Genomic DNA, 16,019 nt, shown 5'->3' with positions numbered 1-16,019 from the left:
GCGCGCGAAAGCTCGAGCGCTTGAGCTTCGGAGGCAGTTGGAATTCCGAAGGGAGGCGAGCCGAGCAAGCCGCGAGTAGCCCATCGAGCCAGACAGGTGGCGAGCCGCCGAGTGGCCGAATCCGGCGATCCAGCCAAGCCTAGCCAAGCCGCCGAGATTACGCGATTGCGCCATTGCGCAGCGACCGCGACCGCGCCAACCCGGCGAGACAGCGGCGATGGCGGGACCGACGGATAACGGCTCGTCAAGTTCGTCGCGCACTTTGCTTGTGGGTTCCAAGTGAAACCAACGCACTTTCAATCGCTTCGAAAGGTACGTATAGACGACTTTATTACTTGCAGCATGGGGTGCTTTGGTATACACAGATCAAAGTGAACACTGAAGGACAGAAGGGATACATGATGTTTTGAAATCGCAGCTTATTTGAACGCATGCGTCCCCTGCTGAAAGCGTCTGGCTGTGCTCTGTTGCAGACGTCATTTCGACTGCGTGTACTCTGATGTAACTTCAGTCAGTGTTTACACTCGGCTAGCTATCACTCGGCTTGTTATCTCATGTGCGAAATAGACGTAGAAACCAGCGCCTCGTCTCTTTCGGATATTCCACCTCCAGCCCCCTGGCTCCCAGCGTGCTTACCGGCGCAAACCGTTCGACGTGTTGGATTCGTGGGCTCGTTCGAAGAGGCGTTGTTTAACGCTCGCGAGTCGCCGGAGTGTTACCGGAGCTTCTCTTTACGAAAGTCGCGATCGACGCTGGGCTCTGAGCTCGTACTTTTTTTTTCCCAGGTAGACTAAGAGTGCCGACCATTCATCTGTGGTGCCGACTGGCGCCGTACGAAGTTGAGAAAAGCTAGCGAGTCTGTCAGATTTTCGTGACGCCGCCCAACTGCTCTGCTACCGGCTGCGCTCAAAGAATAAGATAAAAAAAAAACGAAAAAAAAAAACGCGTTTTATGATTTTCAATTTTTTTTTTTGCCATGTTTTATTTTAGTCGCCGCAAAGTAAATCGCGGCCGTACGTCGGTTGACTCCCGATTACTGTCTCTACATCGTAGATTGTCTCACCACAATGGTGCCTCGTTGGTGTGATCTTATTCTGATAGCGTTACATCTTGCTTTTTCATCTTGGCACACTTCTAGACGACCTTCTACACGTTGCACTTTTTGTCGACATGTCGCTGGTGTTAGAGACAAATCTGAAGTCGCTGTTTGCTCACTCCTTGGTGCACATATTTCATGTTCAACATCAGGTATCTGAAGGAGGCGCCATGAAACCCTGGAGTTTGTTTAGAGGTACCTCAACATATTGCATTCAAGTGTCGTTTTGTGTGTTATAGTTTCCTACAAAACCAAATTGCACTTTGTTCGTAATATACCCTATAACTGTTCACTACAATTAAAGTTGCTATGAAACATTGGCCACAAGAGGTGACTCGGCCAACGCAGCCTGAAAATTCCTCGCATAATTTTCTTCATGGGTCATTTTGGACATTGACAAATTTTCTTGTGAATAATGAGTGTTATGCACATGTGTTCTACTTTTCGCACAGGTACTTCAGTTAGATAAACCCCAGCAAAGGCAGCAAGACAGTCTCATGGGGTCACACCAAGGATAACTGCATTCCTGCTCGAGTCCCGAGTCTTGTCACCAAACTTCACTGAACATAATGGTACATTCCCTTTCCTTAACCTTTTCTTCTGAAATGTTTTTTTTTTTATTGTTGCTTTTTTCTATTGAAAAAGGGGTAGTACAACGTTTAAACACCCAATGTTTTTTTTTTATTTCTGTAAAATGTGTAGTAGATTGTTTAAACACCTAAGCGTTCATAAATTGTCTCTGTACCAGACAATAGGGTGTCTTATACTCTGTTTCATATTTAGCGTGCAACGCTGTCAAAGGTACTAAAGTGGTGCGCATGAAAAAATAGAAAAAGTGTTACTCCGCGCGTTTCGTGGACGAGTGGTAGAAGGCGCTGCTCTGGCGATATTGACGTCTCAGTGGCCGTGGTTTGAACCCGTTTTACGTGCAAAGCTTTTTGGTTTTTTTTTTTTTTAGACATACTTTTTGTGCAAGATTGTGTGCATTGACGAAGTGCATATTTCAGTTCCTCCTTCTTGATTTTTATTTATAAGTCGCCGGAGTGGCCAGATTTCTACCATCTGGTCTGCCGCTTTGCAAGTGTTATTTGCCTCCAGCACCGAGTTATATTTTTCTTTCGTGCAGCGTGGAATGAGGAATCGCCCTGATAGCGGCCTTGTCCCAAAATTTATAATAAAACGTTAATCGACAATAGTTGTGGCCTGTACAGTTTATTTTGAAATAGCTGTCAAGGGTAGGAATCTCTCTCTCGGAGGACTTGCGATGCACCTTCAGGCGAATGGCGTTCTGTGTGAACTCGTCATGCTTGACGGTCCCCGTGCTCGAAACTTTCACGTTGCGAGGTCTTTGCTTCGGGGATGCCACCTTGCCAGATAGGCACTGCGCCTTGCACTCCGCGACAGTACAGGGCACACTCCAGTGTCGTTACTGGCCGTCTCGAGGACTTCACGACCGAATTCTCCGGGGAATGTGTTCTTATACTCCCATACACATCGGCGATCATCTGCTTGCACTCTTTCAAGATTTTCGCACAACGAATCTTCGAAAACATCCGAGCAGGAGAGGTACTTGAGCTTGCTGCATAAGATGCCATCTTCTCAAAACCAGCCAGTGCCACACAACCCGAAAACCCACAGCGGCTGCGACACGGATGAACACGAAAACAATTTAAGGTGGTTTACATTATCTTTTCCTTTTTCTTGAAAAACATTTGTGCTCCGTTGAAATCATAACGCCACTATCAGTTACTAGCCCCGAGGAGGCACATTTTCCGACTTTTAAAAACTTTTTTGCAGGGGACGCACTATCTTATGGGGCGAACGTAGGCACGGTCAGCAATGCAAACCAGTGCGCTAGCTTTGACTGCTTTGCACTCTATGTATGAAACAGAGTATAGGATCGCTTCAGACGGGGCAACCTTTTCAGCAATTTTGGGGCTGCTGGCTGGTCCCTAGTTTTCCCTAGATCGACACGAATTGCTGAGATTGGGTCCGGCTCGAAGCGGACGAGCAACTTTGACTACTCGGAGATGTTTGAAGCGGCAGCAGCCAATCAGGAATGCAATATTTGCACGTGACACCCCTGTGGTCGTGATGATGAGAACTGAGGACTTAGTTCTGGTTTGAAATGGATCATTTTTGAAAATAAACTGTTTCAAAAAGATGAGTTAGTATTCTCAGCGCAATTTAAAGATATAAAAACATGTTTTTAGGATATAACTGTGCGCCTAAATACTGTAAGAAAAATAAAATTTCATGATGATGATGGCAAGTCGTAGCAATTCGGTTGCTGCATGTGAACGCGGGTGGCCCGTGTTGCTGGTGTTGCGACATGAAGTTGCTGGGCGAAATTGTTCCGTCTGAAGCGGGCTTTAGGGAACTGAATTCATGGGCCGTGGAGCTCTGGGTGCAAGCCCACCTGGAAACATTTTTTTTTCTTTTTTGCCTTTTTTAGTATTTAAATAGATATATATATATACATATATACTTTTTTAAGTTTTAACATATAGATGCATAATTTACACACTAATTCATTTTCAGAAGCGCTTTTATTCACACACTGTGGCTTTCTAGTGCTTGCAATAGCTTCTCGGTGAGCTAATGCCAGCTCTGCAAAGGGAGAGGGATCTTCCCACGCTTTGCAGGCTGTAAAGCTGTGGCTTGCACAGCTCTAGTGTGTCACACCTCGCTCACTGGCTCCATCGCAAAGCATAGGTGCTTCATGAGTCGCGCCTCACCGTAAGCCCAAAAAACGGTCGGGTGACAAACCTGGGACCATTTGTCACTGCACTCAGCTATGGTATGGTGGCATGGTCGGGGCATGAAGCAGGGGTACAGCTTGGAAATGCTGATATTCATGACATTTTAAACACATTTTTCATTACTTTTGTGTCGAGTTGTCAGCATTCTAAAGGTGAAAAAGCAAGCAGCAGCGACAGCAAGAAAAGAAAAATTTAAGACCGCTTTCACCAAGAATCAATTACGATTACTAGAAAGGCATGGAGTGTAATTAAAATGCTTCTAAAGGTGAATTAGCGTATAAATTAAGTACTTGTGCCTCAAAAATACAAAAAAAACAATGTAAATATAGTTATAAGGATAAAAATATACACCAGGAGGACTTAAACCAAAACTACATTCTGTAAGTTTGAAATTTGATACTTTAAACCACTTGGTAACCACCCAATTTTATTTCCAGGTCGTTCATCGAGGTATATGAATTTTGTTTGCAGCTGTCGGCTAGAAGAGAGGTTGCCTTATTTTCATTTACTCTACTATTCCCACCAAATATGACAAGTGATAAAGAATAGAACCTCATTTGGTTGGCCGAGGCACTGTGCTTGCATCAAGGCAAACTAGCCTGTCATGCTGGGTTCATATTTTGTTTCATCACCTGTTTAGGATTCTGTAGTCGCTCATCAAAAGAAGAAAGAAAAAACTGACTAATTCTGAATTATTCTGGTGTGCAGGTAGCCTTGGCAGTAAACTCTGCTAAATGGGGCAAAATATAGATACTTTTTTTTAGGAAATATGCATCGTTTTAGCAAAATGAGCTACACTATTTGACTAGCGTGAAACAGAACGAGCCTCTCCACTTGGGTTTTTTTCATCTCTCGCAGACACTATTTCCTGCTTTTTGTGGTTTGTATCAGACGTTTCTATTCTGTCCGGCCAGAGCATCTGTGTTACACTAAGACTGGGTTCTTTAGGATATCTACAGGTATTCTTCGCAGCAAATGGCTTCCAATCAGGAACACGAGTTTGTTCTCGGCCATCGAGAGCAAGTGTTTTCAAGGTGAGCTATTGCCCGCCTATATGAGTTTTGTATTTCATTCCTCTTGAATGCCATAACCTATGTGTAGTGGTCTTGCATTAGTATTTTGTTGTCTCTCTTCTGTAAAACACCAAAGTTTGACTAAGACCGGGTTCTTTCTTATACATGCAGGTCTTGGTGGCAAGCACCAGCCAATCAAGGCCAGAAGTTTGTTTTTTGCCACGCATGGCAAGTGTTTTCAAGGTAAGTGGTTGATGCCTATCTGAGTTGTTTGTTTCATTCCTCACAGACACTCTATTTCCTGTCTGTATAGTGGCCTTGTTTCAGGCTTTTGTGTCTCTGTCTGGCCAAAGCATCTGTGTTAGACTGATCTTTAGGATATGGGCAGCAATTCTTGGCAGCAAGTGGCTGCCGATCAGAAACACGAGTTTGTTCTCGGCCATCGAGAGCAAGTGTTTTCAAGGTGAGCTTTTGCCCGCCTATATGAGTTTTGTATTTCATTCCTCTTGAATGCCATAACCTATGTGTAGTGGTCTTGCATTAGTATTTTGTTGTCTCTCTTCTGTAAAACACCAAAGTTTGACTAAGACCGGGTTCTTTCTTATACATGCAGGTCTTGGTGGCAAGCACCAGCCAATCAAGGCCAGAAGTTTGTTTTTTGCCACGCATGGCAAGTGTTTTCAAGGTAAGTGGTTGATGCCTATCTGAGTTGTTTGTTTCATTCCTCACAGACACTCTATTTCCTGTCTGTATAGTAGCCTTGTTTCAGGCTTTTGTGTCTCTGTCTGGCCAAAGCATCTGTGTTAGACTGATCTTTAGGATATGGGCAGCAATTCTTGGCAGCAAGTGGCTGCCGATCAGAAACACGAGTTTGTTCTCGGCCACCAAAAGCAAGTATTTTCAAGGCGAGCTATTGCCCGCCTATATGAATTTCAGCATTCATCAAGGAGCGCAAAATCAAAGCCCGGGGGTTGGCCATTCCAAAAATGTTGACTCGGAAGCGCATAGGGAGGAAGCTTTATAAAAGTATCCACCTGCTTCTACAAGACAAACCAAAACTAAGAATGTGGGTACCATTTGAAAAAAACAACAAAAAAAAAACATTGTCAGCCCGAATTAACTCGGGGGCGGCACGGAGCAAACAAGCCACGGTATGAGTATGCTTGGTTAAGGCGTTTGTAGGGGTGGTACATGACTCGGTGTCTTCTAAAAAAAATATTTTTTTTTCTAAAAGTGTGGCGGTCGAATATTCAGGGATGGGCATTGAGTCGCGATGTTAAGGTAAAAATTTCATTCACATGCCGGTATTCATGTGCCTTGTCCCCCTAGCTAAGGGGGACAAGGCCTTCAAAGTTTTGGGTTCGCAAAAGGGGTGCGTCAGTATTGGCGTCTCATTTTACATCATGCGTCTCAATTTAAAACTCACTATAAATGACATGCCTAAGATTCGTTTGGGTGTACTTCCTCTCAGCAAGTATATGGTTCTGTCTCAAAAAGGTCTAATCTGATGTTGACCGCTCCTCAGGTCTCCACCGACGATTCATCAGGACGAGACCAACCGGGACACTAGGGAGGAACGGCTTAAGCAAGGGAGGCTACATATACGACAGCTTCTTGCGGACAAGAAACGAAAATAGATAGATGGTGGGTGTTTCATTTGCTATGCCTTTTGGCGTGCACATTATGTTTGTTATGTTTCAAGATTCCTGCAGAGTTCGGTTTCAACTATTGTAAAATACCGAGCATGCGCCCAGGTCGCAGAAGCGCCTACCCTCTGATTCGGAACGATCCGCAAATAAGCAAAGGGCATACCAGACACCCATCCACCTGTTTTGAGCCGTGCTCAAAATATTGAAAGAGCACATCAAGCGCCAGGTGCTGTGGCGTCTTTGCCACAATAGCGCCATTCGCAGAGCTGACAGATCCGTGACTGGCGCAAGCCATGGCATGGCCTTTGGGAACCAGGGTATCGAGATTAAAGAAGTAGCGCAGAAATTGGAGGCGAGTGGTGAAGGTGATCAGAGTTAACAGAAAACAAGGACGAAGGGAGTTCCGTCGCACGAGGCATCTGTGTCCCGTGCATGTAATTTTGAGTGTGCTGTAGGTGGCTACCCAAAAAAATTGTTACATGGACGTAACTAATCGCAAACCTCTCTTGCAGTTTCCATGGCCCACAAGCCAGCCGGCGCCAGTTCGTTCTCGTTCAAAGGTGAGGATTCTAGATTTTCTAGATTGCTCTGAAGCAGCAATACTGAAGCCAGACAAGCGGTACGGCATATTTAATTGACAGAACGACTGGGGACGCTTTCACTGAAGCTTGTTTTGCTGCAATACACGTGTGTATTGCAGAAAAACAAGCTTCAGTGAAAGCGTCCCTACTCGTTCTGAGCTCCGTCAATTAAAGGTGCCGTACCGCTTGTCTGTCTGGCTTCAGTGTTGCCATAGGCGACAAAACGTGTGCCCAGTTTTGTCACAAGAGGCATATTATGTCACGCACATGTAATTTTGAATTTATCCGGCTTAGTGTGCTGTAGGTGGCTGGTCAAAGAAATTGATACTTGGACGCAGCTAATCGCAAATCTTTCTGGCAGTTTCTACAGCCTAAGAGACAGCAGGTCCCAGTTTGCTTTTCTTTAAAGGTGAGAATTCCAGATTCCCGAAGCAGGGAATACTGAGGACATATGACCGGTACAGCAGTTTTATTTGACGGAGCTCAGAACGATTGGGAGCTCCTGCATTGAAGCTTATTTTTCTGTAATACAAGCGGGCGACATTGACACGTGCCCAGTTACGTCGCAAGAGGATATCTATGTCTCGCGCATGTAATTTTGAATCTTTCAGACTTGGTGTACTTTACGTGGGTACTCAAAGTAACTGCTACTTGGACGCAACTAACCGCAAATCTCTCTTCCAGTTTCCACGGCCTGCAAGCAAGCAAGCACCAGTTCGTTTTTCCTCAAATGTGAGCATTCCAGATACTCTAGTTAGTTGCGAAGCAGGAATAGTGAAGCCAGACGAGCGGATACGTATATTTAATTGACCGAGCTCAGAATGACCTGTGGCAGTGGCATTGAAGCTTATTTTTCCACAATCAAACGCAGACATAATTTTGAATCTATCCGGCTTGGTGAAGGATTGCTACTTGTCGCAAACTAATCACAAATTTTTATTTTGCAGTTTCTATATGGCTACAGCTAGCAGGTGCTGTTTTCATTAAGGTGAGGATTTCACATTCTGTTTTCAAACATCAAGTTTTTGAATGAGAGTCCTAAACAATTAACTTTCTTTTGCAGTAAATGCCAGATCCTCCAGTTCAGGAATATGTTAAATATATTTGGAATGGATAAGTCCAGTGTTTTGCTTCTTTATTCACAATTTGACAACAGCAACATTTTTTTAATTTATCACTCAGAAATACACACAAGAAGAGACTGCGTTGCAGAGAAAGGTTGCGCTAAACGTGATATTCCAACTCGTATATAGTTTTATTGGTAGCCGATATAGCATATTGGATTCCAATATCCATAATATGCTGAGTATATTGGAATCGTAATCCCTTATTGGATCCCCAAACGACATATGGGGATCCAATAAGGGTTTATACGGTATTGGATTCCAATATTTTCAGCGTATTATGGATATTGGAATCCCATAACAAATCCTTATTGTAATACAATACAATAAATGTAATGTTTTCCAATACACTGTCTATATTGTATTGCAATACAATAAAAAGATATTGTTTACCAATATCCATAATACGCTGTTTATATTGGGGTTTTCCAATAGGGTTGAGGGACGCCAGACGTTACTGTGCGTGTGGTAGGTTTTACATTGTTAACAGAACTGCATTGAGTGCGATTAGTGAGGACTTCAGAAATCCAATTGACTATAGAGGGGTGAAGATTTTAATATCTCTTAGTTTCATTAAAAGACGTTGATGAGGGACCTTGTCGAATGCTTTGGAGAAGTCAATGAAGATGGCTTCAGTTTGAAGATTGGAATCGAAATTTGAGTAAACGTCAGTTAGAAATGCTGTTAGCTGAGTTTCGCACGAGTATGACTTGCGAAATCCGTGCTGGTGCTTGAAAAAGAGGATATGAGAGCCAAGAAAGTTTATTATGTTAGAATAGAGAATATGCTCCAAGACTTTGCCTGAAACACTGGTGAGCGAGATGGGACGATAGTTGCTGATTTGTTGGCGATCGCCTGTTTTATGAACGGGTATGACGTTAGCAATTTTCCAATCGGATGGAACTTCAGAGAGTTTAAGTGATTGAGAGAATATGTCGCAAAGGAAAGTGGAAGAAATGTTTTTAGTGCTTATTAATACCTTAGAGTTCATTTGGTCACCTCCAGAGCTGGACGACACATTCAGTTGACCTATAGCCTTAAGTACTCCAGTGCGGTCAATTAAGATAGGATTCATAAGAAGGTGAGTGGATTGGCACGAGTCGGGAATATTTAGCAAGTCCTCGTTAGTAAAGAATGAGAAGAATAAATTGTTAATAGCAAGAGCGCCGTGTTTATCTGAAAGTGGAAGTCCGTCGTCATCTACAAATTGCAAAGGAAGTGATAGTGCTGGATTAATTATTTTTCAAAACTTCTTTGGTTTGGTGGTTAGTACGTTGGGGAGGTCGATACTATAAAATTTGGTTTTGGCTTGATTAATGGCGGATTTATAAGCCCTAGCGCATTCGTAGTAGGCGTTCCAGGAAGCCGTAGTGTTAGCAGCCTTAGTCCGTTTAGTCTTTTTAGAGCGCAGCTCTTAGGGGCCCATTCCCGGCTTAAGCAACGTCGCCGCCGCCGTCGCCGTAGCCGTCGGCGTAACCAAGGTCACCCCAAGGTCACGTGACCCCCAAGGTCATCACAACGTCACGTGACCCCCAGATTACTACAAGGTCACGTGACCCCCAAGGTCACGTGACTCCAGCCCCAGGGTCACGTGACACCCAAAGTCACGTGCCTCCCCAAGTCACGTGACCCCCCCCCCCCCCCCCCGAGGTCACGTGACCCCTCCCCCAGGATCACGTGACCCCCAAGGTCACTTGACACCCAAAGTCACGTGGCTCGACAAGTCACGTGACTCCCCGAGGTCACGTGACCCCCCCCCCCCCCCCCCGAGGTCACGTGACCCCCCCCCCCCCCACCCGAGGTCACGTGACCACTCCGAGGTCACGTGACCACCCCGAGGTCACGTGACCACTCCGAGGTGACGTGACCCCCCTCAGGGTCACGTGAACCCCTCCCCGAGGTCACGTGACCCCCCTCAGTACCCTTTCCTACTCATCCTCAAGAGCTGCGCTCCAATTCGGCGTTACAGGGATTTGTAAACGGCTTTCATTTTTTTTTCTATTGGATTGACTATGAATTGTTTATTGTACCAATGGTTAGTGTTATCAGATATATTACGAGTCAGTGGAATAAAACGTTCGATTAGGTACCTAGATCATTTTATCTTTGAAGACAGTCCAGTTTTCATTAACCGTTCTTTCCCAGAAGTTAATGACCTACAAGTTAGCTGCAGACACTTTACATTTATTTCTTCAGTGACAAAATTGGCAACTGCCTTTATCTCTAAAGTCCTAAAATGCATGAAATGCATTATTTAAAGTGAATTAAACCGTTGTGTCGGAAATTGAAGAACCTTTATTGTTATCAAATTCACCGATATATATGGGAAAATAAGTTGCTGTATACGTCGCCCTACGTGAGGCCGCGTCATATCAATTTGCCTTCTAAATTTAGCGGAGAATCAGAATTGTCGTATAGTTCACGTGACGTCACATCACGTGACATAAATTCACGTCACGCGACCTAAACGCCAATTCAGTTTCCCCACTAAGTTGAGCGGGAAACGCACTCGCGGACGAACGGACGAAATTTTGGGATTGGGGAGTATCCTTAAAAAAAAAATTCACGCTTCAAAAGTCAAAACGAGCGGAGTGGTAGTTAGAGCGATTATTAGAGCTACCAGTTGAAAATGACTGGAGCGATCCTATTCGCACAGTAACATTTGACAGCAATTGACTGTACGCTGGTGGACCTTAAACCGAGATACGTCACCCCGGCAATCGAGCATTGTGTCGATACTTGCCGTGCTAACTACATCTCGTCGCAAGACCCTCGCAATGTATTCAATCTGCTCAAAGCTACGACAGAATTTACTCTCAGGCATGTTGTAGCGGACAAAACAGTCCGCGATACCCGGTTGAATAGGAGGGTGCTTTTGTAGCGAGGGGATAGCTCTTGTGACTTGATGAATGCTCTTACCGGGAAGAACGAGCGCTTGGGTGAGGGGGGCCGTTGATGTTCCACCTTACGATGAGTCACAGGGGACGAGCCATCAAAGCCAATCCTTTGCCGTTTTAGTGTCACGTGACCTTCCAAAGGTGCGCAGTGACCCGTGGGGCGCGGAGTGATGTGTTGTACGTTCACAGCGCTGAATTGAGAGGGATGGCTCGTAGCTTCGGCTGTGGCACACCGTAAGGCGGGGGGTAAAGTATGGCGCCTCGATGACGACGCAGCCGGTTTTTCCCGCAGCCAAGGACCTGTTCGACGAGTGCCGCGCCACGGAGGAGTGCACGGTGAGCAACCGGTACCTTCAGTGCGCGAACCGGCTCTGCGTCTGCACCGCGCCCTACGTCCTCAGCCAGCACGACGAGTGCGGTCCAGGTAGGCACATGTCGAGAAGGAAACGCATGACGTACGCGCGATCCCGTCACACCGAGTTCCAAACAAGACGCAGAAAAAAATAAAACTAGGAGAAGCCAGTTGTTTTTCAATTCGTAGAGCAGTCATGGCAATGGCTGCGACATCTGATCGAACCCTTACGAATCCTCGTCTATCACCCTGCGTGGAGAAGGGATTATCGCCAATAGGGCTGTAGCTCACGCTTTAAGCGGCGCTCCTGGCGAATGCAATGTAATATTTTAAAGCGATAGTTTTAAGGAGCTCGTGCTACAGAATAGCCGGCGTCGGCGTAAGTTGGGAATCCAGGATTGGTCATGTCGTGACGTCGTGGGTCGTGATGCGTCATGACGTCAATGGGCTCATGACGTCAAAGCCATTTGACCTCGCGCGGGAATTTGAAACCAGCCACGACGCTCAGGTGAAACGTGACGTCCATTGTGTAATGAAAGCGAATGAAACGTTACATGTAATGCGAATCAAAGGTCGCCGCATATTTAAAATAATTTCACTTTATATGGCAATTTATTTGCCTAGAAGATTAATTTGAAGAACTTTTAGGCGGAGGTGGGATTCGAGCCCACGACCCTAAGGTTGCGAGCCAGACATGCAATCGACTAGGCCACGCAGGCGCTTCTTTTTTTTTTTCTTCTTTATTCCTAGGCTACGCAGACGCACTTGCACGGCTTGGGAACGAGCGAGTGTTTATGTGTTTCGCTATAGCGTTCCACTCTTAAATTCAGAGTTTGAGCATTGTGCTGTAATTTTGTGGTCGCATTTTGATTTCCCACGAACGATGTGAATGAAAACAACACGGACAAAACACTCGAAAGGAATGCATTCTTAGCGGTTCAACAGGACATCAACCTGCAAACTTTTTGTTACGTGCTCTGTTAGCGTGCATTGACAGAGACGCGAGTATTTGGGGGTCCCTTTCAGTGTACCCCAATATACTTCATCCTAGGACACTTCATTTCAGGACAATTCATCCCAGACACTTTATACCAAATATGTTTCATCCAAAGACGTTTCATCCCAAGATGTTTCATCCCATGTGCATTATATGCCATAATATTTTATACTTTTAGTGGCTCTGCCACACTCTATCCCCGAATACTTAATTCCCGGAATTTTTTACCCGGTCACCTTATACCAAAGTCATTTCATCCCAAGATGTTTCATATCCCAAGACGTTCTATGCCAGTGGCATGAAATATCCAGGCATTTCGTACCAGAATAATTTCGGGCACCCACGAGTTGCTGAGCTCGAGCAAGACGAAATTTTACAGACTATTCTTGGCGTACCATCAAAGTCGTCGTGTTAATTTAAAATAGGTTCCATTTCACCGGTTGTAGCACTTAAATGAACGTAATTTTGGGGTTTGCATAGGAGTGCCCACAGACAACTCGGTACTGTGTCAATTGTCCACACAGTGCAGGCCTGCCGAAGCAACCTTCACGCGAATGCTGGACGTGCTTGAAGGCACGGGGCGCCAATCAGGACGCCATGCTTGCAAACTTAAATATCGGATTTATTTCTCAGAAAGTTGTCCCGTCCATAGCCCAGTTGTTTGGGCGGTTTAATTGTATAAAAAAGTTTGAAAGTTTGAAAGTTTATTGGGTTTTTCACGGGCCATGCCCGGTAGGGAGGTAGTGGCAAAAGGCATTTCTGCCTGACTGGGCCTCTACCCCCCCACAGTTTACAGAAGTGCAAAAGGTGGCACAATCATTGTATCATTCCCTCTGCCCAAACACACATGCCTGTGTACGCAAAATACATTTCATTCAACGGACTGAAAAAAATGTTCATTTCACACAACAAAATAAAGAAAGAAAACTCAGAAGTTCTAGTATTCACATGTCCAGTGGTGAACCCAAGGTAACAAAAAACAAAACATTTCTACAACGCGTAACAAATGTACTTGTCTATAATAATTTGTTTTATCCCTTTCTTGTACTTATAAAATGACAGTGCAAAATCAGTGTAATCTTCCATAGTGTTTAGTAATGCAGGAATCTGATAATCGATTTTTTGTTTTCCATAGTTCGTACGCACCTTAGGAGTTCTACGTTTACTATTTCTCAATAAATAAAGTTGTGAAGCAGATTCATCCACTCCGTAGAGTTTTCTTTTGTGTATTGTCTGCATAAGTTTGAAATAGTAGATTTGATTTGCTTTGAGCATGTTATGCTTAGTAAAATAAGGGCTGCTATGAAATTCGCGAATATTTCCACGGTAGTTTTCCAAAATTCGCAGAACCTTTTTTTGAAGTACGATTAGTTTACCAGCATGGGTCGCTAACAATCGTTAGCGACCCATGAACGCTAACGATTGTTAGCGTTCATGGGTCGCTGGTTATGTTCGGGAAATGGAAATTTTTGTTTTTGTATAAACTGACGCCACCGGGAGCTCCCGGGAAGGGCACCCGCGAATGGAGGTTCCAACTAACAGCAGTTACTGTACAAAATACGGTGCTTCTTTGTTTCTAAAAGAGGCATCGCAATGTTGCTGAAAATAGATTTCCTAAAACACCCTCTCGCGGTGCACCATAAAAATAAAAGATGCCGAATTTATTGCTGTCGCTAAGCTATTCTCGTCGAAATGCGTTAGCATTTAGCGTAGGGGTTCTGATTCAGCGAAGGATGGGAATTCCAACCTCCCAAAGGTTCGCATACTGTTAAGTCGGCAGAGCCAGCATGTTCTATCTGGCGTCGGCGGCTTCGGATGCACCCACTGCAGCTTCCCTCAATCGCCGCCTACGGTCCGCATACTCTTGCCTTTGAGGAACAAATCTTCCCTCAGGGGTGCAGGCTGTTTCGCAGAAACGGTGTCGTCGCTGCGTTTCGATTTTACCTTGTCGCGTACGTTGTGCCACCGACATGGCCGCTCGATCTCCACCTCCGCCCGCTCTCCCGGCTCATCATGGAAAACGTGCCAGGTCAGGAAACTCTTTGCTTCTTGTAAGAGAGAAAGTGGACGCAACGAAGGGTGGACCGGGGCGAAAAAGCGCAGGGGGAACCGCGCTGTGCCCTCACGAATCCTGTCCCCTCCAAACCACGACCGGCCAAACGGAAGTCGAATGCATCCACCAAAGCAATAAATGATAATGCATTTAAAAGTAGCAGAGTGTCACTACGAGAACACTTAGTGAAAAACGTGCATCCTGTTTCTTCCACAGGCACTGGAGTGCGTATCTGGCTCGCCTGGGTCCTCCCCATCGCGGTCGTCCTCCTCGGTGCGGTGTCCTGCGCCGTTACTAGACGGTGAGATTCTGTCAAGCTTTTCTCCATCCCATGTAAAAAAAAAAAAAAAAAAAAAACAATTGCGTAAAACGCGCGCAGTGAGGAAAGTGTAAACACTGCCTGCAGTATCTTCTGTCTCAATGCGTGGGCCAGGAATATCGAGAGGTGGGGGAGGTAGCAAAACGGTGCATTGCTTCAACACCAAACTATCTTTCGAATAAAGAAATAATTAAAAAAAAATCCTGAATACAGCAGCAGGATATAGCTTTTCACGAATTCGTGTTTTGTTATAAGAGTCAAAAGCCGGAATGAAACGACGGGAATTTCCTAGATAAGGTGTCAGCTTACACCTCAAATGCTTAGTTATTGTTATTAATGTTCGATAACTCCGTGCAGGTTCTGCTAGAGTTAAATAAATAAAAATAAAGAAAATCTAAATTTTACGGATACTCCAAAATTTAGAAAGCCGGAGGTGAATCAGAGAAATAGAGCTTGCCCGATATTTATTGATCAATGTTATCCACAATGCGATAGCAAGAATGAAGCAATCGCTATTTTTGTTTGCAAAGTCTTTCTGGCTGTGAAGTAATCCATAATTCAAGTGCTGAGACTATTACAAACTGATAAGTGGCTGTGGCCCCCGCGTTTAGCCTCTAGTCAGGGGCGCCATGGGAGGCGGCCACTGCGTCGTTACGGTTTACCAGCCACTACTTAGCGGCAGGCGTTCAGCCGCTCGTCCCAAAGGCTTGGGGTAGAGTTGGAAATAGGGCGGCCATAGAAATGGCATTGCCAGACCATGTGCATAAAGGTGAGACGGCCGCCGCAGCGGGGTCACTGAGCTAGACATTGGGAGGGGTGGAGTGAACAGTAGAAAAGGGGCGAGAACACCGAACCACACAATAACTTGCTGACATCTTTGTGGCGTGAGCCTCTTTTGAACTTCCCGCTTTTTACAAGCGAGGCACGCACGCGCGTGTCGTGGGGCACGTGACTTGTGCAGGACCATGAGGGAATAATTATTCTTTTTGGTTTGCCGTGACACGGAGTCAGTCGCATTAATTTCGGGTGCCACCGAGTACCGATGCATAGTGTCAGAAGTGGGATTCCGCCGCCTCTGAAGCTTCGGGTGTCGCCTTGCGGTTGCGGACCGCACCGAGTCATGGATCGGGCAAGCGTCGCCACCGGACTCGCCCTCAGGCCGCCTGAACCCTTCCG

At 45.4% G+C, this 16,019-nt stretch overlaps 1 protein-coding gene across 1 annotated transcript in view; it reads left to right on the top strand.

Moving 5' to 3' along the window:
* The window catches only part of LOC121045576, a 32,075-nt gene extending 17,246 nt beyond the window's left edge, over nucleotides 1–14,829 (top strand). The window contains exons 3-4 of the mRNA XM_040498531.1: nucleotides 11,415–11,546; nucleotides 14,741–14,829. Coding sequence (XP_040354465.1) covers nucleotides 11,415–11,546; nucleotides 14,741–14,829 — 221 coding nt within the window. The remainder of the gene's footprint in view (nucleotides 1–11,414; nucleotides 11,547–14,740) is intronic.
* The last annotated feature ends 1,190 nt before the right edge of the window (nucleotides 14,830–16,019 follow it).

This window comes from Ixodes scapularis, unplaced genomic scaffold, assembly GCF_016920785.2.
Source record: "Ixodes scapularis isolate PalLabHiFi unplaced genomic scaffold, ASM1692078v2 PGA_scaffold2__306_contigs__length_199485367, whole genome shotgun sequence".
NCBI classification, from domain to species: domain Eukaryota; kingdom Metazoa; phylum Arthropoda; class Arachnida; order Ixodida; family Ixodidae; genus Ixodes; species Ixodes scapularis.
Note: the sequence above shows the minus strand (reverse complement) of the source record. Positions and strands in the feature narration are given on the sequence as shown.